The following is a 25,246-nucleotide window of genomic DNA, read 5'->3' as shown; positions in this document are numbered from 1 at the left end:
TCCTCTGTTCACTCTCTTTATCTTTTAGCCTCCCTTCCCCCACACTTGTTCTCTCTCAGTGACACAGAAAAACCAACCTCCCCCCCCCTCCTCGTCACACTCCCCCCCCTTACCACCCACCTCCAGTCACACACAAACACCCAGTTCTCACTCTCGCCCTCACTCTATTTGTGTGTATTGTGTGTGTTTTTTTTTTTTTTTTAAATCCTTCTATTTTCTGGTCAAACCATCGAGGCTGTGTAGGAGAGAGCGTCCTTTCATATCTCTCTTTCTCTCACTCATTCCATCCCTGTCCTCCGTTTGTGTGTTTTGCTTTGTGTTATTCTGTCTTGACACATAGCTGTTGATATTGTTCTGGTCTCTATAAGAAGCTCTTTGTATGTACACATCTTTGCGTGCTGATTTGCTCTTTGTTGACATGAAAAGCTGCCTGTCTCTCGTTATTATCCATTAGACTTCTCCTTTCCTCTCATCCCCTCTCTCTCCCTCTCCCTGTATAAGTGGACTTACTCTCTTCTCTGAGTCTGACTCAATATAGGTGCATCTGTGCCTCTTGGCATTCCTCTCACTGAAAGAGTAACAGTCCATTTGCAATATACTATTTTTGGTGCCTGGAATTTGTGTACTTTTTATTTTTAAGTTTTGAAATTGTCGTAAATTTTTTGGGATTTTGGATTTCCCGAAGGATTTTTTAAATCACCATTGGATATATCTTTTTCTGTCCCTGTTTTTTTCTTTTGTGGATTTTAGAGCCTTTCGCTAACAGTACTGGAAAAATCACTCTTTTGTTTTTCCCCTGCTAAGCGTCTCAGCCCTGAGCTTCAACGTGAGACCCCCCGTCAGATCGTATTCCTCGCCTTGCTAATGAGCGCATGGCTGCTCACTAATCAGGGATATTGTCTGAGCAAACCATTGTGTCCTGAGTTCTGTACAGGGCTGCACGGAACCCTCAGAGAAACCACCCCCAATTCTTGAGGTCTTCTTCCAGGCTGAATATCTTTGAAGAGAAACCGTAAATTCAGCTACATAAGCACTTTTAATTTTTCTCATTGCGTTTTTTTCTTTTCACTGTTGTTCTTTGAGCTGCTTAGGAGATGAGAACTCATGTGAAGCTGTTTGCAATAATGCCCACCAGTAAAGCACAGTGACTGGGAAGGTTCTGATAAAGGCATAAAAGGCATAAAACTGGCATAAAAGGTAAGTTACAGATGCAGGAACAGGTTGTGTTTCTATTGTGGGCTAAATGTTTAAGCTGTTTGGGTTTTTGCCAGAACTTCTGCAATACGTTGCAGTCTAGTGATTTGCTAACAATGTGTCTATTATGGATTAACCTCAATGTTACTGTGCCATGCATCTAAAAAATTAATACAATATTACATGGAGATGAACTTATTGGCACTGTAAAGTTGTGTATAAGCAGGCATGCTTCAGGCTTTGTTCCCCTGCACATACTTTTTGAATACTGAACACTTCATTTTGGTTGTAGGTTTTTATTTCCCGGAGATTTTAAGCAGTTGTTTAAATGTTGTAATCATAATTAGGACAGTAGTGGTCTGCAGGGAACATGGATCATAAATTCAGAAAGGACAGTGACACTGAAACAATCAGCATTTATTGGGAGTTAGGGACCGTGATGCCACATGAAGGTGCCTTGTACTTGTCTGAAAGCTATGCTATAAGGTTTAATTCCCCCTTTTCCATTAAATTTTCCCTCTTCTATCCATGCATTTAAGATGATGTCATTAGCAGTAGCATGCTTCGACTTGACCTAACAGACTTGCTGCGACAATTTATAGTCATAGAACTCATAATGCGGGAAAACATCACTTGTGGATGAATAAGATGTTATTTTGGGATTAAGTGTACCAGGTTTGTACATGAGTGTGAGAGGCGTCTCCTGTCATTTGTAAATGTCTTCACACTCATCCTGTAGCCTCTGCTCCTGCTTCCTCCTCTTCTGAAAGGGCCTCCTGTTATGCAATACTGCCCATTGTGTTAACAAGCTGACAGAAAGCCTCACATAAATGTAATTACATTAACAATTACAAGACTCCAGCAGCAGCTTGCCAGCAACGCATCCCTGCGGACAGGTGCCTTCCATTTAATGCATTGTAGTCACACTGTGGAATGTGCACTAATCTGTATATATACTGTCTATAAGCGTGTGTGTGTGTGTGTGTGTGTGTGTGTGTGTGTGTGTGTGTGTGTGTGTGAGTAGTCCTATTGATCTGTCTTCGATAAGCATTGCACTTTGCTCACCACAGTTTGTCCACTGCAGGCGCTTAGGTCTATTGCATGTTAGGAAAACACAAGGCCTGCACTCCCAGTGTGCTTGCTGAAGCATCGATAAGGCCAATTGACAACTGGTGCATTGTGGGACTGGCGGCACCGGGGTCCCGTGCACTGACAGTGTGCGTGTTTCATGCATTCCCTTGCTTTGCTCTGTGGGTGGGGTGTCAATAGGGGTCATAGAGGTTTCTCTCTTTGTCTGCAGTGATGTCCATAGCATCGCCTATGATATGTGTCACTGAGAGACGCCCTTTCTCCAACTTCATTTATTCTAGGCACATTTCCCAAGATGCACTACCTGCCCATTCCCTCTCTAATCTGCGCTCATGTTGCTCTCGTTGAAGGTTGGGAGCCATGGAGGCAGTTCCTGGCTACTCCCCGTCTTTCTGGGTGAGGGTGTGTCATGCCCTACCTCGGCTGGACTTCAACCTGCAAACCCAGGACAACGTCTTCAGCCCCGACAGCTGGGAGTACCAGCAGGTAAGGCCTCCATCTGGCCCACGCTCCCTGCCGGAGATGTGGACAAAATCAAGGCTCAGCAACCTAGAGCATATCACGAAAACACAAACTGTCTCAGTGAATGAAGAGTACCAGCTTTTTATTCAGCATAGCCATATATACCTCGCTGGTTGGTTCATTGCATATACCACAGTAATATTACATCATAGGTTTCTAAACTAGCTAAGCTGCATGTTCTCTGCTGTGTTGCTAATTTGTTGTTTAATGGCTAGAAAAAGAGCATCAGAGATATAGAGAAATAGCAGAAACACTGCAACCCTTCAGTTTAGCTAGACTTGTGAAGCTCATATGTATTTCTACTCTGCAACATATGAGTAAAACATAAAGCTCTATGAGTTGGATTTGTTGTTTAAATACATTCACTTAAGGGAGCCACTGTGATTTAGCCCCATGGCTAATGATGCATTCCATTCGCCTCGGGATCCGATATTCGGATTCCGAGATTACGTTACATCCGCTAAAAACTCGGGAAAACCGAGTCGGATGCGTTCCATTTGCCACAGAAGTAGCAATACCATGGACCCATATGAAAAAGCAAGATTTTTTGCTTAGCCGGACAACTTGTCGGATTTAAGATACCTCAGTTTAAATGGCCTTTATCTTCGTTCACTTATCTTATGAGTTCACTTACGACTGAAATCCAATTCTAGCCCGGTTAATTGGTAGCCATTGTTAGCAATATCACTTGATAACACATTACGCGCGGTGCTTCACGTATAAAAACTCTGTAGCAACATGTCCACAGATAAGTTGGATGGTATAGTGTGTGCGACCGATTTAATGAGCCACAAATGAGAAGTAGTGCTTAAACAGGATGAAACTACAACTTTCCCTTCTGTTGATAAAGGGCGCAGCCATCTTGGATTCTGAACTTGGGATCCTCTGTGCCAGGGGTACCCAATCTTATCCGCAAAGGGCCGGTGTGTATGCGGGTTTTCACTGCAACTTCCTAATTAGATTACTAATTAGAGGACTGATTGGCTGAAGAGAGGTTTGAACAGCTGACCTAAAGGTTACCCCAAAAACCTGCATACACATCGGCCCTTTGCGGATAAGACTGGGCACCCCTGCTTTGTGCTGTCTGAGATATTTCTCGGATCGCCGAGAAACCGAAGCACGCATGTAGTCACTTCCGGCTTCAAAACTCGTAATCCGACTCGGAATCCGAGATCCGAGGGCAAATGGAATGCAGCATAAGTACATTTACAGCAAATCACGTCACCAATATGCAGACAGCGCTTGATTTCTGCCAAAAGATACCTGAAGCGGTGGCCTGATATTAACCCTGAGCCGAACCCTCTGCTTGATCTTTACTGCTTGCATGTGAATGAGTTCTAGGGCATGGAAGATGTGTCCAGCAAGCTGCTACAGATAGCACAGGTCATTCTGAAATTCATTAATTTTATTTTATTTGTTTAGCAGATCCTTTCATCTAAAACAACATGGGTTAGCCCGGGCTTCATTGTTTTTTGTTTGTTTGTTTGTTGAGGGTCTCATTCTAACATGTTTGAGATTAAAACCCCTGAGCACTGGCAGGGCTCTCTGTGCAAAAGGTCAGGAAACTGAGAAGCATCGGGAATAACTGGACTTTGACATGTAAGGAATGGATGCACCAATCATTGACTATCACACTGTAGATGAAAGCTGGAGAAGCGGTGGGGAACATGGTTTGTGAGACCAGGTGATTTAACTGACTGAATATGATTATGGATGCAGGAATTGCATTGCTGGTTAGCACAGATGTCTTTATGGATATCGCTTACAAAATATTTGAATTAACAAGCCATCTGTTTTGAGACTCCCAGAAAGATTAGAAGTACGTGAGTTAAGATTACAAATAACAGTCCTTTGATGACGCTGATTGGTGAATAAATTTGGGGCCGCAGCCTGTTATATCACGTGGGTGTCAGTCTGTAGGCTTCAGTATGAGTAACTTCTGTGCTGCCTTTGTTACATGTGCCCCCCCCTGTTTGTCATGGCTCCCCTGTAACTGCAGAATACAGCTGGAAGCTTAGCTGTTCTTTGGCTTTATGTGTGTGTGTGTGTGTGGGGCTGTATATTTAGCACGCAGGGAGAGAGCCAGTGATGTCATCTGTAAAAAGGAAGGGGATTTCATGAGCAATGGAGGCTGGCTGGAGTTAGAAATGCAGGAGGAGATCAAGTAACGGTTCAGGAGCATGTAGAAATGTGGGAGGAGATCAAGTGACGGTTCAGGAGGATAGATAAATGCAGGAGGAGATCAAATAATGGTTCAGGAGGATGTAGAAATGTGGGAGGAGATCAAGTAACGGTTCAGGAGCATGTAGAAATGTAGGAGGAGATCAAATAATGGTTCAGGAGGATGTAGAAATGTGGGAGGAGATCAAGTAACATTCAGGAGGATGTGGAAATGCAGGAGGAGATCAAGTAACGGTTTTGGAGGATATAAAAATGTGGGAGGAGATCAAATAACGGTTCAGGAGGATGTAGAAATGTGGGAGGAGATCAAGTGACGGTTCAGGAGGATGAATATCAGAGAAGAGGAGCTGGAGAATGGTGGTAAATGTGTTTAAGTAGGTCACAGATTATTAATAGAGGTTCATCTGTGTGTCTAGAGGGAACGGGAGGGCGTGGGGGACAATGGGAAGAGGAAATAGGAATGAAGGAGGAAGTGGGAAATGGAAGGAGGGAGGAAGTAGGAAACAGGATTGAGGGAGGAAATGGGAATAGGAATGAAGGAGGAAGTGGGAAGTTGGAATGAAGGAGGAAGTAGGAACTTGGTCAAGATGGGCAAATACAGTACAAAACAGCAAAAGTAGCATGACATCAGATGGACAACATAGTACAACTTTTCACTTTCATTTGCTTATTGAAATGGAATGCAGTATTTCTGTCCACACATCCATCCATTCATCCGTCCATCCATCTTCCAATCTGCCTTCCTGGTCAGTGTTGTCCCAGGCAACACAGGGCATAGGGCTGGGGTACACCCTGGGTGGAATGTCAGTTATCAAGTATTGTACTTCTGTGGAGGAGACGCTGTGATGTTATCCTCAGAAGGGTATCAGCCCGCTGATAAGGGAGTCTTTTCTTTGTCCAGCCGAGATGAATCTCTCCCAGTCTGGGTGGGCTGTCCCTGTCTGGAGATGCAATCACTTTTACCTTACAGTCTATCTGCCCTTTCCTCTCTCTTTCACACTCTCTTCCTCTGTCTACTGTTCTCTGGTTCTCCCACTCTCCTTTCCATTTCCCACAGACCTTGCTGGTTCTGTCGAGCCTGTCAGCCATTGCCTTGCTTCTGTCCCTCCTGGTTGTTCTCTGCTTCCTGATTCACTACTGCTGCTGTCACCGTGCCGACGGGGGCTCTGGCTCTGAGGAGGACGAGGATGAGGACACCAGTGGGGGACGCGGATATGGTGGCGGGAAGCAGGCGGGCATCTGCTGTGTCACCTGGGTCTCGGTGACAGCTGTCACTCTCTGCTGGTGAGATCGCCTAGCAACCATGCTGCGTTCCGGAATTCGAGGAAATTGATGTTGACATGTGTGGCACTAAGGGCTCCTGTCATGTTTGCAGTCTGTGGTTGTTCACTGGAAAGTGCAAATAACTTCTCAGAACGAGGGTTAATTCTCTCTGCATAGCAACTTCCTGTCACTTTTGCTTTTATCTGAAGTCATAAGAGCCCATGAGCATAAAATAGAAGCTTCAGGAAGTGGTGATAGAGGACCGTTGTCACCAAAGAGAGAGGCGATGTAGTCTGGTATCGAATCATGGGATACTGTGATGTTCTTGCTTCTGTTTATCTCAGATACTATTTAGTAGTTTTTGTCCCTAATGTGAATCTCACATGAAACTATTAGGGTTTCAAAAATGCAGAGAAAATTATATTCTCTGATATTTTTTTTAAACCTTTTTATGTGTTTTATACTTAAGGTGTGTTGTTTATGCATTTAAAGACCTATCTTAAACAACCGTGTCTTTAAAAAGTCATTTCATACTTCCTTGTAATTTTCTGGTCCTTTAAAAACCCTTGGCTATTAAATGGATTGACTCATTAGTTACATTTTCATAAATAGTAAACTGAAAAACTAAAGCTGAATCTTTCACACTAAGTCACCAAGTTTTACCTGGCTGTATAGCATAACAATAATGTAAAGGTTAGTGATTGCACTTACAGCTTGGTCCAATCAATAACAATAGATGACCCCTTGTTGCAATGCCAGGATTTAGGAAATAGGATTAGAAAATAAATTATCTTGCGTATTCCAGTAAATAGTACCAGTCTGTTCATCCCTGTCCATCTAAGCAGAATTATGACAGACAGACCCCCCCCCTCCTTCTCTTTTTTCCTTACTTTAGTTTTAGCAAATAAATGTCACCCCCTCCTATTTTTCCTTCTGCCTCTTTGTCTCTCTTTTTTCCTTTTCCAATCTGGGTCACATACTTCGCAAGAGATTGGACTGTACCATTTTTCACAGGATTAAGGGGTATTAACAAATACCATTATTTGGATGTATAAATGACACAAAACTTGGCGTACAGATATTACCGGGCCAAACATATTCCAACCCTTTCCTACCCATGTCTTACTCTTGTTCGCATCCTGTCTAAAGTGCGCACACCAACTGAATATGGCGCTCTCTTGTTTTTTTTTGTAGCGTTGCCATTGGCATTGGTTTCTATGGCAACAGTGAAGCCAACGATGGGATGTATCAACTGACCTCTTCGCTTCTCACAGCCAATTATACACTGGGCTCTATAAATCTGCTGGTGAGGCTCTGCATAATAGATTAAGAATTGTTCATTCTCAGGGACGCTCGTGGGAAAGTTCTTGTTTTGCTCAGCCTGTCAGGCGGCCTCTGGTCTAGGCGGTCGTGCCGCTGCGCACCCCGTCTCTGCTCCCCTCTCATCTCCCACGTCTGTTCAGGTGTCGGACACGATCGCGGGGCTACAGCTCTCTGTTTCCGGACCCCTGACCACGCTGGAGGAACTTTTCAGCACCAGCATGCCGTTCCTGGTGTCCACTCGCACCTGTAGACGCCTGTCGGAGACGGTGGTGACCGCCCTCTCCTCCCTGACGCTAGGCCCGCCCCCCAAGATTCCCCCACTGAGAAGCAGAGGGATTAATGGCAGCAGCATGCTCACCCCTCTCCCTCCCACCCTCATGCCCCCCTCTCTTGCCCCCCCTCCCACTATCCCCGCCTCTCCTGTGTCTGGGCCTTTCTCTCCTGGCTGGGCAGCCAACACACTGATGGTGAATGAGGACTACAGGTGAGCAGACAGGGTTGCGCTGGACGGGCCCCCGCATTCTCCTTGCTGCCCACACCCTAAGGCAAGGTTCTGAAAGTCAGCAAGTTTATTCGGACCTAGCCGGTAATGCACCTTATGAATCAGTATGGTTAATGTGAAAAGGCTGAACGTGGTTTGAAGCACAAAAATACAATGTAGAACCACCAAATTTTGCAAACACATAACTCAACATAATCCCCCCCCCCCATAAAGATAGAGAGTCTTAATGATCAGTGAGAGGTAAAAAGTTCGTTTTCATTTTTGTTATATAATTGATGCCTATATGGAAAGTTACTGTTAAATCATTAAAGTTCATGAAATGCTGTTTTGTTATTCAAAATTGTTCCGAACTTCTGAACAAAAATGTGACGCAGACTTTTGATCAGACAGCATAAGAAGCCAGCCCTACCCTAAGTGCTGGGCCCCGTATGCTGTCGAGGCTGTGCTGAGTGCCCATCTTCCCGTGTCTTTCTGCCTGGGAGATGTTCTCACACTCTGCCTTCCCCAGGTGGCTGTCTTACGTGCTGCTGCTGCTGCTGGACCTGGTGGTGTGCCTCTTCATCCTACTGGGACTGGCAAAGCAGGCACGGTGGCTCCTGGTCCTGTGAGTATGGACGTATACACACTTCCAATAGAGAAATGCTCAATGAAGTTTTACTTACAAAAAAAAAAAAATTGTGATGTTTGAAGGAAAAAAGATTGGTTCAGAAAAATAACCCAATCAGATTGTAGAGGAGGTGGGTCCAAGCAACTGGAGGACGTGGGACCAAGACAACTGATTGGTTGATCCCGCCTACTCTAGTTGCTTGGACCCACCTCCTCTACAATCTGATTGGTCGTCTCTCATTTTTTGTTCTTCCCTCAGAACATTTTTGGGTAAATAAAACTCCCATGAACTAGAGAAACAGATTCCATCCATCCATCCATCCATCCATCCATCCATCCTTTAATCCCGGTCGGGGTCATGGGAGACACAGATACTGTATGGCTGTAAGCCTTGCTCTCTTTATGGTGCTGGTGTATAATAGTGGTGGCACCATAATGGGTGTTCTCCTGCTTTCAGGATGACTGTGCTCGCATGGCTGGCCCTCTTCCTTAGCTGGGGCTCCTTGGGGCTGGAAACTGCTACTGTGGTGGTGAGTATCATAGCAACCGCAGTCAAGGAGGCGAGCAAGCAGAGCTGGGGGGATGGGGGGCACTGGGCCGTGTTCGGCATGGCAGCGCGAGCCTGTCAGGCACCCTGCCAGGGAAGCCAAACACAGCTGCTGTCACGCTGTGTGTTACTGTCAGCGTGTGAGGCTGAGAGAGCGTGCTCCCCTTTGGGTGCTATGGATACAGCGAGCGACGCTGCACGGGAGCCGGGCCCGAGCCCGACGATGGGTAACGGGGGCCAGAAACAGATGACTGTTGTATGAAAAAGAGATATTTTCATGAGAGGGTACACAGAACTGATTAAATTTATAAAGACGTTACTGCAGTGAATGTGTAATGTACTGAAAGAAGGCTGGCGATGGGATTGTCCCGCTTCTGTGAAAGGAGAGGACGAGTGTGAAAAGGGACAGTGTTTCTGGGAGCTAGGGAGAGATGTCAGAGCCTGTCAGTTCACAGAGCCTCGCTGTCTTTATCCGGCAGCAGCGAACAATCCCATAGCTGTCAGGCCTCTCTCCGCTCCTCTCACTGAAAGCCCATTGATGTCCTCCCTGGGAGGGGGGGGGGGGGGTTTAACCCTTCGCTTTACAGCATTCACTTTAAATATGAATCAGGGCATGCCAACCTGTATCACGCAGTAAATCGGGTAACGTCGCTGTGAGTCAGGTGAGAAGTGTGTCAGTTGGTCAGTGTGTCTCTGTCAATCTACCTTCTCCCTCTCTCTTTCTCTCCCCCTCTATCAGGGTCTAAGTGACTTTTGCTCTGATCCCAACACCTTTGTAGTCAACTCCTCTCATTTTAATTCGGGAACCAGCGCAGGTAATGGATATTACTGTAATCAGCACATGGAATCTGCATTCTAGGTCTGAGTGGCCATTAAATGAATTGCACTCTCTTGAAAACCAGAAATACTGGATTACTACCTGACGTGCAGCAAACAGATGAGCAGTCCTTTCCAGCAGGTAATGAATCATTCCCAGTGCGATCTATAGCAGTGCAGAATCAATTATTGTGTATTTAGTGACCTTCCCTTCTGGGTATTATAATCTGTGTATATGACTGCAGCACCTTAAAGAGTATGCTAACCAGTGCCTCAATGGTTCCCAGTTGCTGACCCAGTCCCAGAGGGCGCTGTCCAGCATTCACACACACCTCTCCAGCCTGGAACGAGAGGCCCTCTCACAGTTCCCTAAAGCAGAGGTACACCCGGGTAACATCCTCTGGAGGGATCAAACAGCACTGGCAGACAAACTGGCTTTTTTGCTGAATATTTGCAGTGAACGTTGTGCGATGGACTTTCTCGTTTTTGCACAGAGGCCACTTAGGGAGGTCCAGCTGATCCTCAATGCGACGGAGAGTAACTTCCACCAGCTCGTCGCTCTGCTGAACTGTCGAGGTCTTAACAAGGTACTGGACCTGGAAGAGACTATCATAGGCGCAAAAGAACATCACTGGAGCAGGATAGGACTGCTTGTCAAGTGTTCTTTGAAGGAAAAACCTTCCTGGTTTTTATGTGAAGTGTTTGGATCATTTGCAATTATTCACTCTTGTCATGTAAGGTTGACTTTTGTTGGACGAATAGGAATCAGAACAGTGTCTCTAGTAGAGGGTCACTTGAAGTGCTTTCATTTGGTTCTTAAGTGCTAAAGATCATTGCAAACCAGTTACAAGGAAGCTTGATTCTACGGAAAAAAGAAAGACCGATTCTTAGAAGGCTAAAGGCCACAGATATTCTGCACACACGAGAAGTGCATGGCATGGAAAGATGGTGACGTGCAACAGCGTTCTGCCGTGACCTACATCAGGGCAGCAGCAATGACAGACTCTGCTTATTTTTGGGGTCATTACCCCCCCTTGCAGGTCAGAAATGGATACTGCAAGATAATGACTTAAGCCTCATTCAGGGGTGGGCAACCTTTTAGTCAGCTGATCAAGCCGAGATGTGAGGACTCTTCCAATCAGTCCTCTATTTAGTAATCTAACTATGAAGTTGCTGCAAAATGACACATACACAACGGCCCTTTCTGGATAAGATTGCCCACCCCTTTAGCGTCCATGTGTCTACTAATGACAGGAATTTTGTAGGGTAGGCAACAGATTTATGCTTGAGGTCAGTACAGGCATGTGAACCCACAGGGCTCAAGAGATGCCATCCATCTAATGCGAGCTAACATGGAGTCTTAGATACAGGGTCCATGAGTGTAGGGCATAATACTGATTTGTGAACAAAAACATGCCAAATATAAGCAATGTGGGAATTTTACAATACGCCTCTTCTTGGCCTAGAGCAAGACGGAACTGTAAAGCCTCATTGAGAATTTTTTTAAAAGGACCCCTTTAATGAGCGTGACACAAAGGGTTTTGCATCATGGATGATTCGGGGGTGGGGGAAATACTCACATTCTTTGTGTTTTGGCCAGTGGAAAATATCTGCGGTACACCGAGCTGAATTAAGCTACAGCAACATGCGTGACAGAGCTGCGCTTGAGTTACAACAGCTTGATTGACTTGGGATTGGCTGTGTGCCCACCTGTCTGTCTGTCCATCCATACACGCATCGGTCTGTCCGGCTGTCTATAAACGAATGAATGGATACAGAGGAGAGGATGGGCCTGGAGAAGCATGCTGGCTGCTCCCAATTTCAGGAGGGGCCAGACTTTAATAGTAGCCCGGTCCAAGGTGTTTCATTTATTTACTCTATAAGAGAATGAGATTTGCCAGCTTTGTTGGACAAAACCATGTGTTTACAACTATATGCACATGAGCAGAGGGCGTGGGTGCTGGGAGCGTTAAGGAGGTGCCAATGAATGTTGTTTTGTCTACATTCAGTGTGTTCTTAACAATTACAGACGTGTGAGATCTGGGCACAAAGAGCTATTTGTACAACTGGCGAGGAGCTAAGGGTTTTCTGGAGACCAGCGTGTGAGGACACTGTTCTGGGTCGGGCCTGGGCCACGCAGCTGCTCAAAGGGGCAAAACGTGGGCTGTTCCTCACCACTTCTCTCCTGGCTTCCTCTTTGCCCATTAGTGATTTCTTGGCTGTAGGGCTTTTCCTGAAGACAAGGTACTGCAGGACTCACACTGGTGCTGAGGTGTTTATCAGTTTATTGTCAGTTTTGTTGGCTGCTTGCATGAAAAGGCGAGCGTAAGAACAGTGTCTCCCTGCGTCCATCACACATGAAATGCAAATATCAGCCTGCGGTGAATTTGTGATGCTTTCATATTTATATTCTGGTGACACGTTTTTGGTTTTCGTAAAATATGGTTCACAGAAAGTCTTGGGACGCTTGCTAATTGAGTAAAAATATTGCACATTTAGTGGCTTTATAACAAAATCATTACTTTATTCTTTTATTACTTTATTCTTACAAAAAAATGTATATGACATTAGAAATAAGTTTCAAACATTTGGTTCAAGTAGTACTAAATTGAAACCCAAACTTTAATTCTACAAGAGCTGTTCTAAGTTAAAAAGTTAATTGACAAGCAGCTTCACTGGGTGCTTTTTAATTAGTGACACCTTTGCAGTAACAAAAAACCAAACATTTGTGTTTAGTATCCCTTTGGGAGCCAGTGACTACAGCTGCAATTAATAGCAAAATTGCAAGAACAGAACTGAATGAGTCAGTCAATTATGACACTAAAAAGAGAATGTCTGTGTGGGACATATGTGTAGATGTGTTAAACTTTGCTTGTCAATGGACTTTTGTTATGAAACCAATAAATTTAGCAAGCGTCTCAACACTGCACATCAGCTCATTCCTGTGCCATGCTGTCATTCTCAGGATTACACGGACTCTCTGAAAGGCCTGTGTTTTGATGGCATAGAAGGGCTGCTCTGTCTCTCGCTCTACTCCTTCCTCTCAGCGCTGGCATTTACCGCCATCCTCTGCTCTTTGCCTGGGGCCTGGAGGAACTTCCCCAGGTAAGTCAATCAGCAAGCAGCCCCCCGTCTACCTGAGTCTGTGCCGCGTGATTTATTTAAATGTCTAAGTGCTTCCGGTCAGTCATCTCCACATAACCATCACTACAAATTCTCTCAAGCCAACTATCCTCCCTTGTGTTAAATTTGTATATTTGTATGATTAATTGATTTCTGTTTCTCCTTGGGTGGAGTAGTGATTTGGAAGAGTATGAAGACTCCGACAGTGAGAATGAGGACCCCTTCACTTCCCATCAGGCACGTAGACAGACGGCCATGGGTCCCCAGCGTGGGGCTCTACCCACCTTCTATAGTTACCAGGGGGCCAGCTGGATTCCCCCGTTTTCTAGCGCACCGCCCCTCCCGTGAGTAACAGACGCAGACACACAGACAGACAGATAAACAGTAACCGTCGGCTGATTTACTAACTGACATTAATGTGCATGGCTGTCCACTTGCTCAGTGTACATCATTTTGTGAGCCATTAGACAGACACCAGCATTAAAGAACTAAAGAAAAGGCTGAGCTGATGCTTGCTAATGAAACGACAACTATAGTGTTTAACCACAGCAGCGGCTATGTAGAACTGACTTACATGGGCAGTAATTTTTGAAGTATAAATTAAACCTAAGCTGTCTGACGCCGACTGAAAACATAATATGACTAACTCTGACTCTGCAGTCATAGACATCAAGTAAACCGGCTAACTGTATGAATGCGCTTCCTGGCAGTGTAATTATAAAGCCTATTTAAAGAAACGCAGGCGGATGCACTGACAGGCTCTCACAGCAAAACAAAACGCAAATCTGTCTGTCTGTTTGTGTGTCTGTCTGCCAGTCTGTCTTTCAGTGTAAGACAGGCATAGATTGGCCACTACGAGACAAAACTCATATTCAGAAGAACTATGACCTTATGTAGGTAAATGTTTCCAGGCACCCCCCCATCCCCCTTCTGAGCACCATCTGTATAGTAACAATCCACTCTTTACAGTCTGCATATATAATAGATGTGAGGTGTCTACCATCTCAAAACCCATGTTCAAATCATACATGTGGCATGTACAGTTTCCTAGTGATGGACAAAATGACACTTCATGAACCATTTGCTATATTCTTTGACCCCACTAGATGGTGCTCTCTTCAGAAAAGGGCACAAAGCATGCCCCGTATCAAACCAAGAGCACCATCTAGTGGGGTCAAAAATACAGCAAATGGTTCAGAAAGTGTCATTTTGTCCTTCACTAGTACTTCCTATAATGTATACATTTAAAATATATTTTATGAAAATGATTTCTGAGTAAACTAAGCCATTCTGTCTTTGTCTCTGTTCTCTGTTTTTAATACCGCCGTGTTGCTCAGGTACATCCGCATTGCACATCGCTCTTTTCTCCTTCCAGATTATGCCAACACAGATACTAATCTCACCACCCCTTTCTCCTTTCCCTTTACCCCAATGAAATGTCCCGCTTCTCTCCCTGCTTTCCCCTGCGCCGCCCCCCCCTTTCCACCTCCGTGTCCTGGCAGGACTCCAAACGCTTCCTGCAATGGCAGCCCTGGCTATGAGGCCATGCCCCTGGTGGCCAGGCGGCCCTCACCTCCCTCCGTGAGTTCTTCTGCTCTGCCGACTTTCCCACCATGATGGCTATTAATGCAAGCTCGTTTTCAGTGATGCATGTTTGTTGATTTTTATACCTGTGGATTTATTGGAATCTGATGCAGAAACTTAACTTCACTATAAGACCCAATGATTCACTGATCAGTTAACTGATACCACTTTGTTTGATTTATGGAATCATACTATCTTTCAACATATATGACATTCAGGAAATAACTGTTTTCTTTCTTCTCTGTCTTCCGAATCCCTTCATGATCTTCTTATGGATCAATGTTTCTGGCCGGACAGTATTCTCTCCCAGCATGTTAACTGGCTACAGGGACAGTGAATCAAAGCCAAGTCCTGCCCACTCAAGAAATTCGCATTTACACTAATTATTATATGTGTATAAGTATAGCAAATGTTCAGTTTCATAAAAATGGAAACATTACTGATACAAAGAAGCTAATCTCCATACATAAAGTTAGTAACATTATTACCGTTGATTTGAGTTTTAAATGAATGGACCCCTTGATTGGTAAGCCCCATCCCTTTTTTCCAGTAAATATCAGGGATTTAATAAGAGAACTGAGTCCGGGAACCATGAGCCAGTTAGTCTTTGTGAACTGTTTCAAGGTGGTGGTGGTGGTGGTGGTTTTATCCGATCACAAATGTGTTTTTATATTGCATTAGAAATTACACATTTTCAGTGTTACCGGTTTGCAGTTTCCTTACTTTTTGGATCTCTTTTCCCCTGGAAGATCATGCTAAATAACATGCAGATTCTTAACCTTGACCTTATTATTGTAATAATAACATGTGTGGGTGCTGCTCCCAATAACTTTGGGCTGAAGCAGACAGAAGGATCAAACGGGGCCGCAGTGCAGCTCCAGTGAGTAACAGATGAGGATTTCTGCTTCCTGACACATGGTGTCAATAGCAATAATGCAAACAGAAGAGAGTGGTACAGTGTCTGTGTTTGTAGGAGCTCTCCTCCTGACGGTCTGTATATATAGCATGCTGGAGATTGTACCCGATTCCCTTTATCAGCCTTGTCGATCCTTAAACTGAGTTTGTATGGTATTAATGCTCCTTTTGAATGGCACTGTTTTTCATTACAGATTCTACTACAGATAAATTAATAATAAAATCTTGTCTTGGCAAGTATGCAGAAGTGAAGCCTCATGTCTCTTAATCAGCACAGCCATTGATCCACGTCAAATGAGTCAGTCAGAATCGCTACTTCGTATAAATATCAACAGTTAATTTTATTGTTTGCAATTCCACTGAGCCCGAGTGAGTGCGTGAGAGGGCGCTCTCATTCACTGTTATGTGCATAGTCGAGTGGGTAGAGACAGATAGACAGACAGACTCCAGATACCACTTGGCTATTTCCTGGCAACTATACTGTACCTGTTCTCTGCATAGGTGACCAAAAACATAGATTTCATTGCATTTTTCTCAAAGGTACAGTGCATAGGTATATAAATAGACAAGACAGCTAATGCATCAGTTGTAAAAATTTCAACACAACCGGGTGGTCTGTAACAGCTCTTACCAATAGACCACGTGTAATCCCCCCCATTTCAAACAGTCTCCTGGGCATTCTCTCTATGTGTGCGTGCATTTGTGTGGGACTTCATAAATGTTTTAACACTCATGTAGTGTCTCCAAAAAGTGGTTCTTTTATAAAGGCTTTCAGTCTGATATACCATTTTTTTAAACTGGAGTTAAGAGTTCCATCCTGAAGAAAATGCCTTAGTGTCCCTGAAGTATCACTTCTTTCTCTCGTCGGTGGTCAGCCAGCTCCCGTCTTCCTCCACCTCCCTTTGGACAACCAGGAGCATCTCTGACACGTCCTGAGATAGCTGCTCACTGAGGAAGGTACTAAACGAAAGACAAAGAAAAGCTTAGCACTATGCTAACTGCTGAGACTAAGCACTGCGTTAAAGCTTCTAGGAACTCTATATATATACACTATATAAAAATATATTTTTACAGATGCTCACTGAATAGTCATGTGGTCAGAATTCAAGTTCCTACATCTTTTGAGGTCCAGCATGCAACCCTGATTTTTAACAATCTGTATAAAGTGAAGAGGATTTGCTCATGAAGGCATAATCAAATGAGGTTAAACTGGATTACACAAACATATGAGCCTCAAATGGCACATGGTGCCTTTAAGATTTGATGTAAACAATTTTATTTAATGCTTCTGAAATGCCCTGCAGCAGGTACACATCAGATGTCAAAATAAAAAATGACACTCATTAAAGAAATCCAAATTGCAACTACACTTTGCATATGACACACAAATTTAAAAGATGTTTGCAAACAAGTCCTAATACCACAGATGAACCAAACTCCTTAATTCCGTTACATTCCCCATTCTCACCAATCCTCTCCCCCACTGCCATCCTTCTCACCGAAGTTCAGCTTCGCCTCCGATGCAAATGGGATTCTTAAGCTTAGAGTCCAGATTATAGTAGGATCCACTGACTTGCTTCACGGCCAGCCAGTGCCTTCGCCTGAGAGGGAGGGACACCATTCCCAGTGAGACCCGGGAAGGGACGTTCAAGATGAAACCCTGCACCTGGTCTGCACACAGACACTGTACAGACCTGAGAGAATGAAAGACAGAAGGAAGGGCAATGTTTCCAGAAACCCTGAAACCAAATACCAATTAATCATAGAGTTATGGCAATGTTTTATGAATCATCATATCTTATTGGCTTGTTTGCCGACTTGAACTCTAGTAAAGGTGTTCTGCCTACACTCTACATTTTACAATAAATGTTACAATAACTAGTCGGACAAGCCGGTCAACTGCATGCACGTCAGACTGTAACAAAAGACAGACACCCTAAGGATCAAGGCAGGTGTGAGAGGATCAGTCATAATACGAAATGGTTCGGGTCATACCTTCGTTTGTCCCACCATACTGCAGCCAGCCCCCGACTCTGAAGTGCGGCCATAATCACGTTAACATCGTAGTTCCCTGTCCCTAACATTGAGCGATGAGGATTCACGACACACTGCGGCGCCAAACTATAAGAGACGGAATATAAAATGCACTTTGACAAAATTGCAGATCAGAGAGAGGCGCGACAGTGAATCCGATGACCGAAGTGTACAGAATATTAACTTGAGGTCCCGTCTGCGCAATGGATTAAACGGGAGCAGTAAAATTACAGCATCGTGGAGATGGAACACAACGAGAAGCAGAACAAGGAGTGAAATATGCCAATTTCATCATACACAAGGAGCTGCACCACCCGGAATGCGGTCCTGTTGCACGATGAGATTACCGCTTGCATATCTCGTCGGCTGTCTCCTTCGTGAAGACTTTCTCCTGAAGTACGTTGTTCAATGCATGAATGGCACACAGCTCCAGCCTCTGCTTCTCGTGGAAAACTTCTCCTTCGCTCATGCTCGTCCCTGCCGAGCAGAAAGGTAGCTGCAACGGTCCCCGCAGTCGGTGCAAAAACGTACACTATTTGGGGGAAATATGACAAGTATTATAAAATTCACTAGATCTCATAACTGGGCACTTCAAGAACATTCATATGAATGATGCTGCATCAGATACTCCAAGCTGCAAAACACAGCACTAATATAAGTTACTGCACGCAATATGAAAAAAATGCAGCAGAAACGTATCAGAAAATATGTGGTCGTCCTTGACACACGTTAATAGTTTTAATATCTGCATATTAATGGCTGTCACTGTAACAATATAATTACCGTATTTGTAGCTGCAGCAAATGCTGAGCTAGCGGTGTAGCTAGCTAGCTACTAAGCAACTGTAAAGCGGTAGTTTCAAATCAAGCTCAAATATCTCATTCTTGCACGCTGACACTTAAATAGTTTTCATGCTATAGCAAATATTAACATCAATAACTATGATTAAACTCGAATCTTTTAGAGACAAAATAATCTGCTCTATAATTCTATTAAAATTAGCCACTAATTCCTTTTGTGGACTTGTGAAAGCGGAAGTCGTCTTGTTTTTATTGCAAATCGTTAACGCCCATTTGAAGGGTGCGCGCTACTGAGGAATTCACGTGTCAGTGGCGCATGCGTATAAAAACACCGTGGCTAGGCGAGTCCGCGTGGGAAACCTGAACAGCTTTCAAAATATAATTGCGGAATGAATTGTTAATTACTCCACAAAGCCCCAGTAAAGCAACGTCGTTTAGTGTGAAAACTGTCCTATCCATAATTTCTTTAGCGCGCCCAAATGGTGTTCTGATATCGTCACATGCATTGGCGATAGTGGGAGTTGTAGTTTATTTAGGCTTAGCCATTTTCAACTGCACAGTCACTTGTTTGCACATAGGATTCTGCGGAATACGGGAAAATCTGCTATACATATAAGAAAATGATTGTAACATTATTAGTTATGAGTATTATAAATGAATGACGTTTAGAATGTATAGCGTCGCTTCATAAAATTACTGTAATTCACGCGATATTTCCTTTAATGGTTTCATTTTATTACAGGTTAAAAATATCTCTTACAGTGTTTGAATATGCAGACACTCAGGCCACTGACACTACTCAGGAATGATTGGTATTGAGGTAAATTAATTTTATACTTGTTACACCAAGCTGGGTGCATGGAATCTCCAGATGAGATTGGGAACTAATCCAAATACCTTATTTACTGCAATGGTCCCATTCGGAATACCCCCCAGCCCCTGTACCCTATGCAGCCTTGCATAAGTTGTTGAAAGATGTATGAACACATTCTGTTTTAGTGTTATCCTGATTCCAGTGAATTATATTAACACGGTAAACTGGCATATGCTGGCTATGTTGGTCTGGTAAGTTCTGATGCTGAAGTGCACTCTAGTGGAGATTAATGTATGTTGCTCTATAAAAGTGACTGGTGCATTTTAACCATTTTGCCCCTATTTCAGGTTATGTAATCTTCACTGTCCTCGCAAAACTGTACAGTCTGATAGCTAATTTAGACTTTGGGTGGAATTAATGCCCGAAAAAATGTTAATGTTAAAAAGACTTATAGTAATTTCTACAGACAGTTAGATACTTATAAGAGGTCAAACAAAAACACACATAAGAATACAAAAAGTACCAAAAACAGAAAGTTGAAATCATACTTTATTTCAAATAAAGAAACTAGTTGGAAAAGTTAGCCTTAAACTAGTTTTAGTAAAAGTGCAGGTATTGCAAAGTAGTGGGAAGGGGGTGTTCATCATCATCATCTACCGCTTTTCTGGGTCGGGTCACGGGGACAGCAGTCTAAGCAGGGAAACCCAGACTTCCCTTTCCCTGGCCACTTCGTCCAGCTCCTCTGGGGGAATCCCAAGGCATTCTCAGGCCAGCTGGGAGACATAGTTTCTCCAGCGTGTCCTGGGTCTCCCCTGGGGCCTCCTCCCAGTGGGACATGCCCAGAACACCTCACCAGGGAGGCGTCCAGGAGGCATCCTGACCAGATGCCTGAGCCACCTCATCTGGCTTCTCTCCATGTGAAGGAGCAGTGGCTCTACTATGAGTCTCTCCCGAATAACCAAGCTTCTCACCCTATGTCTAAGGGAGAGTCCAGCCACCCTGTGGAGGAAACCCATTTCAACCGCTTGTATTCGCGACCTCGTTCTTTCGGTCACTACCCACAGCTCGTGACCATAGGTAGGGTAGGAACATAGATTGACTGGTAAATCAAGAGCTTTGCCTTTTGGCTCAGCTCCTTCTTCACCATGACAGACCGATGCAGCGCCCACATCACTGCTGATCCCGCACCAATCAGCCTGTTGATCTCCCACTCCATCCTTCCCTCACTCGTGAACAAGACCCCGAGATACTTAAACTCCTCCACTTGGGGAAACACCCCCTTCCCGACTCCACCCTTTTCCGGCTGAGGACCATGGTCTCGGATTTGGAGGTGCTGATTTTCATCCTAGGGGCGTCACAGTCCGCTGTGAACTGCTCCAGTGAGAGCCGAAGGTCACGGTCTGATAAGGCCAACAAAACCACATCATCTGCAAAAAGCAGAGACCTAATCCTGAGGTCACCAAACTGGACACCCTCAACGCCCTGGCAGTGCCTAGAAATTCTGTCCATAAAAGTTATGAACAGAATCGGTGACAAAGGGCTGTTCAGGAGTGGGAGTAACTAGTCTTATTCTATGTAATCTATTACACATGTATGTGTAGTGCTTTGATATAAAGCATTGACCTTTTACTTAGTCCCCTTTATGAGATAAATGAGTAAAAAGTATTTCGAAAAATGATTTTTTTTTGTGCCACAAAAAAGCAAGTGGGAAAGGGGTAATTTTGTTTTTCCTGACTGGGAATAAAGTATTCTTTCAAAAAAACAGTGTTATTTAAAGGGGAGGAGTTACAAGGCTAAGATAGCACTGTTTTTGGGAACTTTTCAGAGAATTTCTGTTGAGCATATAATGACTAGCTCAGAAGACTCCAACAAGACAGGTGTTGGGCGTGAAACACGACAAAAGATGCAGAATCTTTAGAACACTGGGTGAAGTCAGGATGTCTATCAGCAGACCCCCCCTCAATAAAGCACACATTCAGAATCATTTAAAGTGGGTCAGAGAACACTTTAGCAAAGTGATGAATAAAGGGTGACACTAGATGGACCACATGGGTGGTGCAAAGGGTGGGTCTTGTGTGATAGGGAAGTTCCTGCAAGACTGATGCAACAACGGGGAGGTGGTGGTACCATGATCTGAGCAGGGATTGTCAGCAATGGAGTCACTGGGACATTCAAAGGTGACACTGGGGTGAAGCTCAGCAGTGAGAACTTCTGCATGTTACTGGAGGAGTTTTTAAGAAGAACTGCATATTTTTGGAAGATGATGCCCCTTCACGTGCTTCCAGAAGTACGACACACTTCCTAGCTAGAGAAGAGTCCTCTGTAAGCAGGCTGATGACTTGGCCACCATCCCCACCTGACCTGAATCCCATCAAGACCATGTAGGTGCTGGTGGAAAAAGAGCTTTACAAGGAGGGGGAAGCAAAGCAAGAGAAACAAAACAAGCTGTAACTACACAAGCCATCAACACTCTTTCAAGTTCTCTGACGGAAAGATCAAGATTACGGAGAAAAGGGGTAGTTATTTGAATACATAAACCTGATTGTCTCTTGTTCCTGGGTAAAGGAAAGACTCCTAAATTGTGTTCCTGTTTATAAATTTTGCATACAGTTAAACAATCCTACCTATTTAGACAATAAAACACAACTGGCATAATCTCATCAGACGACGATATTAACATTTTTTTGTTTTTAATATTCATCTGAATAACTTAAATCAACTGAGATCCTCAAAAGATATTCTCTCAAGCAGTCTTATTTAGCATAAAGTTATTGATCAGTTTGATTGAACTGTTCACAAGATATTTAAAATAAACACATTTGCATAATACTTTTTTGAGCTTTCCATTGAGCTATGGCAGAGCCATGTAACTGTTACAGTAAAAAAGAGTTACAGCTCATAAGGAAACACTCTGTGTTAATTTTGTTGCTACCCACTGTGTAGAAAAGGCTATATCGCAAAGGATTTTTCTTTTTAAATAAACATAAATCGCAGATGACAATGGTGAAGAGATCAAAAGGGAATTTTCTTAAAACACCAGAGGATTTCAGGTATCTTGCAGCAGCAGAACTAGTTTCTTGGCATTATTAAAAAAATAGATTGTTTATAGTTAACAAATCCAAATCAAACCTTATTCATTAAACAGACATAAGCAGACAAGCCATGATTAAATCTTATAAAGCAAAGTAAGTAATTATGCTGCTAATATTTAGACATATGACGGCATGCTTGAGGCATTCATGAAATCTGGCACAGCAATGCCCTATGGCAACAATAGGGAAAGAGATGATAATCACTCAGACACATTCTTGGCTACACGTACTCATCATTGATATAGAAGATATCACATCAGGTCATGCCAGAGAAGTTATTGGCGATAATGACAGACACCTTTTTGCATTGCCCCAGTTTCCAAGCAGCAAGTAAATACAGACAAGGAGAAATTATTAGCCCCCTTTCTGAAACTGAACAAAATCTGATTTTCCAAAGAACGAGTATCAAAAGTGTTTACAAGATTCTTCCAAAAGAAGATTAAATTTTCAGGAAGTCTGATGAAAACATTCTACTGGTGCATGGAGTTGAGATAAGAAAAAAAACAAGAATGGCAAGACCAAAATTAGCCCGCTGATAATCAGTAGTGTACCAAGTATGCAGAAATGTTGACCCCCAAGAACCTGAAATAGCTGACTCTGTCCACTGCAGCATTGTCGATATGGAGGGGAATGTGCATGCTGGTCCGTTTTGAGCAAAAGTCCACAATCATCTCCTTCGTCTTACTGGTGTTTAGAGAGAGGCCGTTCTGCTGGCACCATGATGTCAAGGAGTTGACCTCATCCCTGTAGGTAGCCTCATCATCATTGGTGATAAAGCCGACAACTATTGCGTGAGTGGACTTGGAAAAAGGAGTGGACTCACAACACTTCCCGGAGGGCTCCCCTGCTTACAGTTAGGGCGGAGGAGATGTTGATGCCCACTCTTACCAACCATGGGCATTCTGACAGGAAGTCAGGAAACCTGTTACAGACGTGAGTGTTCAGCCCAAGGTTCTTGAGCTTGATGGTTCCGGTTCTGAAACCTTGAAGGTACAACAGTGTTAAATGCTGAAATGTACAAAGAACATTCTCACGTAAGTGCTACTTTTGTCAAGGTGTGAAAAAAAGTTAGAGTGTTGGGGAGGGTATCCTCAGTTAACCTATTTTACCAATATGCAAATTGTCGTGGATCCAGGGTAGTGGGCAGTGAAGAGGAGATGTGTGCTTTGACTAGCCACTCAAAACACTTCATAATGACTGAGGTAAGTGCAACAGGATGGCAGTCATTCAGGTAGATGATTCAGGCTTCAGGTCATTAATTTGATGGAAGACCCAAGGCGACTTAACAGCAGATTTCTCACATTATGCTTCAAAATGTCAGCAAAAAGTTTCCTGTGCCTGCAGCAGCAAAACAGTCCCACAACATTATGCTCCCGCCACCATGTTTAACTGTGGGAACTGTATCTATACAGTTGAAGGCCTCTCCCTTCCTTCAACCAACAAAAGCAACATCCATGTGGCCGACCAGCTCCAGTTCTGTCTCATCAGTCCAAAGGACAGGTTTCCAACGCGTCCCCATGTTTCAAATGGCCCCAGGAAAACTGCAGTCTGGCTTTGATATGCTGCTGTGCGAGCAATGGAGTTTTCCTTAAGCATTGATCTAAAAGCCCATCCTGTTGAAGAGCCCTCACAACAGTCTTCTTTGAGACTTTAAGTCCAAAACAAGCCAGTTCAGGGACAGTTATCTTTGCAGAGATCTGGGTGTTCTTGTTGACATCTTGGATAATTTTCCTCTTTGAAATATTGCACTGACAAGCACATCCAAGTTAATTTGTAACAGAATGTGATTCCTTGTACTTTGCAATAATAATTGATACTTTATTGATCCCTGTGGGGAAATTCTCTTTTCCCATCACTCATCTTGATCTTTGTAGATGAGAGCAAACTGGCCGTGAAGGGCAACCACCTGTTACAGCGCCCTGGGAGCTGGGGGTTAAGGGGCTTGCTCAAGGACTGGCAGACATACTAAGGCCAGGCTCAAACCAGCGACCTTCTCAATGATGTAATGTACAGACGCTCCCCAGGTTATGATGGGGTTATGTTCTGATAAACCTATTGTAAGGCTATGCATTTTGTCACAGTATACCTAACCTAAGAAACAGCATAGCCTAGCCTATAACCTATCTTAAACATGCTTAGAACACATTAGCCTACAGATGGGCAACATCATTAACACAAAGTCTATTTCATAATAGAGTGTTGAATATCTCATTTATTGGATAATCATACCCATCATAAAGTCAAAGTATTGTAACACAGACCATTGTAACCTGAGGAGTGTCTGTAGACACTATTTTAGACACTGTGAAACTCTTGGAAATGGCAGTATTCCCCCCCCCCCCCCCAAGATGCACATCCACTACCTTCTTTATGAGGTCTAGACTTACACTATAAGGACAAAAGTATTGGAACACACCACTTAATCACTGAATTCAGGTGTTTCATTCAGACCCACTGCACCAGGTGTATGAAATCAAGCACCCAGCCATGCAGTCAGGTTTACAAACATTTGTGAAATAATGGTTTGTTCTGAAGGGTTCAGTGAATTCAAGCATGGTACTGTCATATGATGCTACCTTTGCAATAAGTCAAGTTAGATTGACAGAAACTCAGCCATGAAGTGATAAACCACATGAAGTGGATAAGAGCAGGGTTGCCAAGTGCTGAGGTGCATAGTGTGTATAAGTCGCCAAACTTCAATTTTCTAAAAAAATTTCCTGAAGAATTCACATGAAAGCTAAAAGTTTTGTCCTCTACCATCATGGGTATCACAGCAGCCGTACCAAGCAATGATGCTGCCAGACAGAATGCTCTGTGGTACATTGGTAAAAGTTGGTGAGT

At 43.7% G+C, this 25,246-nt stretch overlaps 2 protein-coding genes across 4 annotated transcripts; one reads left to right on the top strand and one right to left on the bottom strand.

The window, feature by feature from the left end:
• Nucleotides 1-174: 174 nt before the first annotated feature.
• ttyh1 (tweety family member 1) lies at nucleotides 175-15,912 on the top strand. 2 transcript variants are annotated; one of them, XM_023830128.2, is made up of 15 exons: nucleotides 175-1,197; nucleotides 2,634-2,769; nucleotides 6,044-6,270; nucleotides 7,444-7,555; nucleotides 7,713-8,056; nucleotides 8,583-8,678; nucleotides 9,138-9,210; nucleotides 9,967-10,042; nucleotides 10,130-10,185; nucleotides 10,331-10,423; nucleotides 10,538-10,630; nucleotides 13,009-13,148; nucleotides 13,343-13,510; nucleotides 14,669-14,747; nucleotides 15,048-15,912. In XM_023830128.2, the coding sequence occupies exons 2-15, from the start codon at nucleotides 2,644-2,646 to the stop codon at nucleotides 15,066-15,068; spliced, it is 1,704 nt and encodes a 567-aa protein (XP_023685896.1). In that variant the 5' UTR covers nucleotides 175-1,197; nucleotides 2,634-2,643; the 3' UTR covers nucleotides 15,069-15,912. The 2 variants fall into 2 exon arrangements, with proteins under 2 accessions (XP_023685896.1, XP_023685897.1); XM_023830129.2 differs by having other exon boundaries at nucleotides 177-1,197; nucleotides 13,343-13,403.
• A 69-nt stretch (nucleotides 15,913-15,981) lies between these two features.
• On the bottom strand, nucleotides 15,982-18,774 carry josd2 (Josephin domain containing 2). Of its 2 annotated transcripts, none has more exons than XM_023830168.2 (5): nucleotides 18,483-18,774; nucleotides 18,047-18,231; nucleotides 17,661-17,786; nucleotides 17,165-17,266; nucleotides 15,982-16,625 (listed from the first exon to the last, which is right to left on the bottom strand). In XM_023830168.2, exons 2-5 carry the CDS (start codon nucleotides 18,166-18,168, stop codon nucleotides 16,514-16,516), a joined length of 462 nt encoding a protein of 153 aa, XP_023685936.1. In that variant the 5' UTR covers nucleotides 18,169-18,231; nucleotides 18,483-18,774; the 3' UTR covers nucleotides 15,982-16,513. The 2 variants fall into 2 exon arrangements, with proteins under 2 accessions (XP_023685936.1, XP_023685933.1); XM_023830165.2 differs by having other exon boundaries at nucleotides 17,165-17,359; nucleotides 18,483-18,770.
• Between the last annotated feature and the right edge of the window lie 6,472 nt (nucleotides 18,775-25,246).

The sequence above is a fragment of the Paramormyrops kingsleyae genome, chromosome 9 (assembly GCF_048594095.1).
Source record: "Paramormyrops kingsleyae isolate MSU_618 chromosome 9, PKINGS_0.4, whole genome shotgun sequence".
NCBI classification, from domain to species: domain Eukaryota; kingdom Metazoa; phylum Chordata; class Actinopteri; order Osteoglossiformes; family Mormyridae; genus Paramormyrops; species Paramormyrops kingsleyae.
The sequence above is the reverse complement of the archived record's forward strand: the minus strand, read 5'-3'. Positions and strand labels throughout refer to the sequence as shown.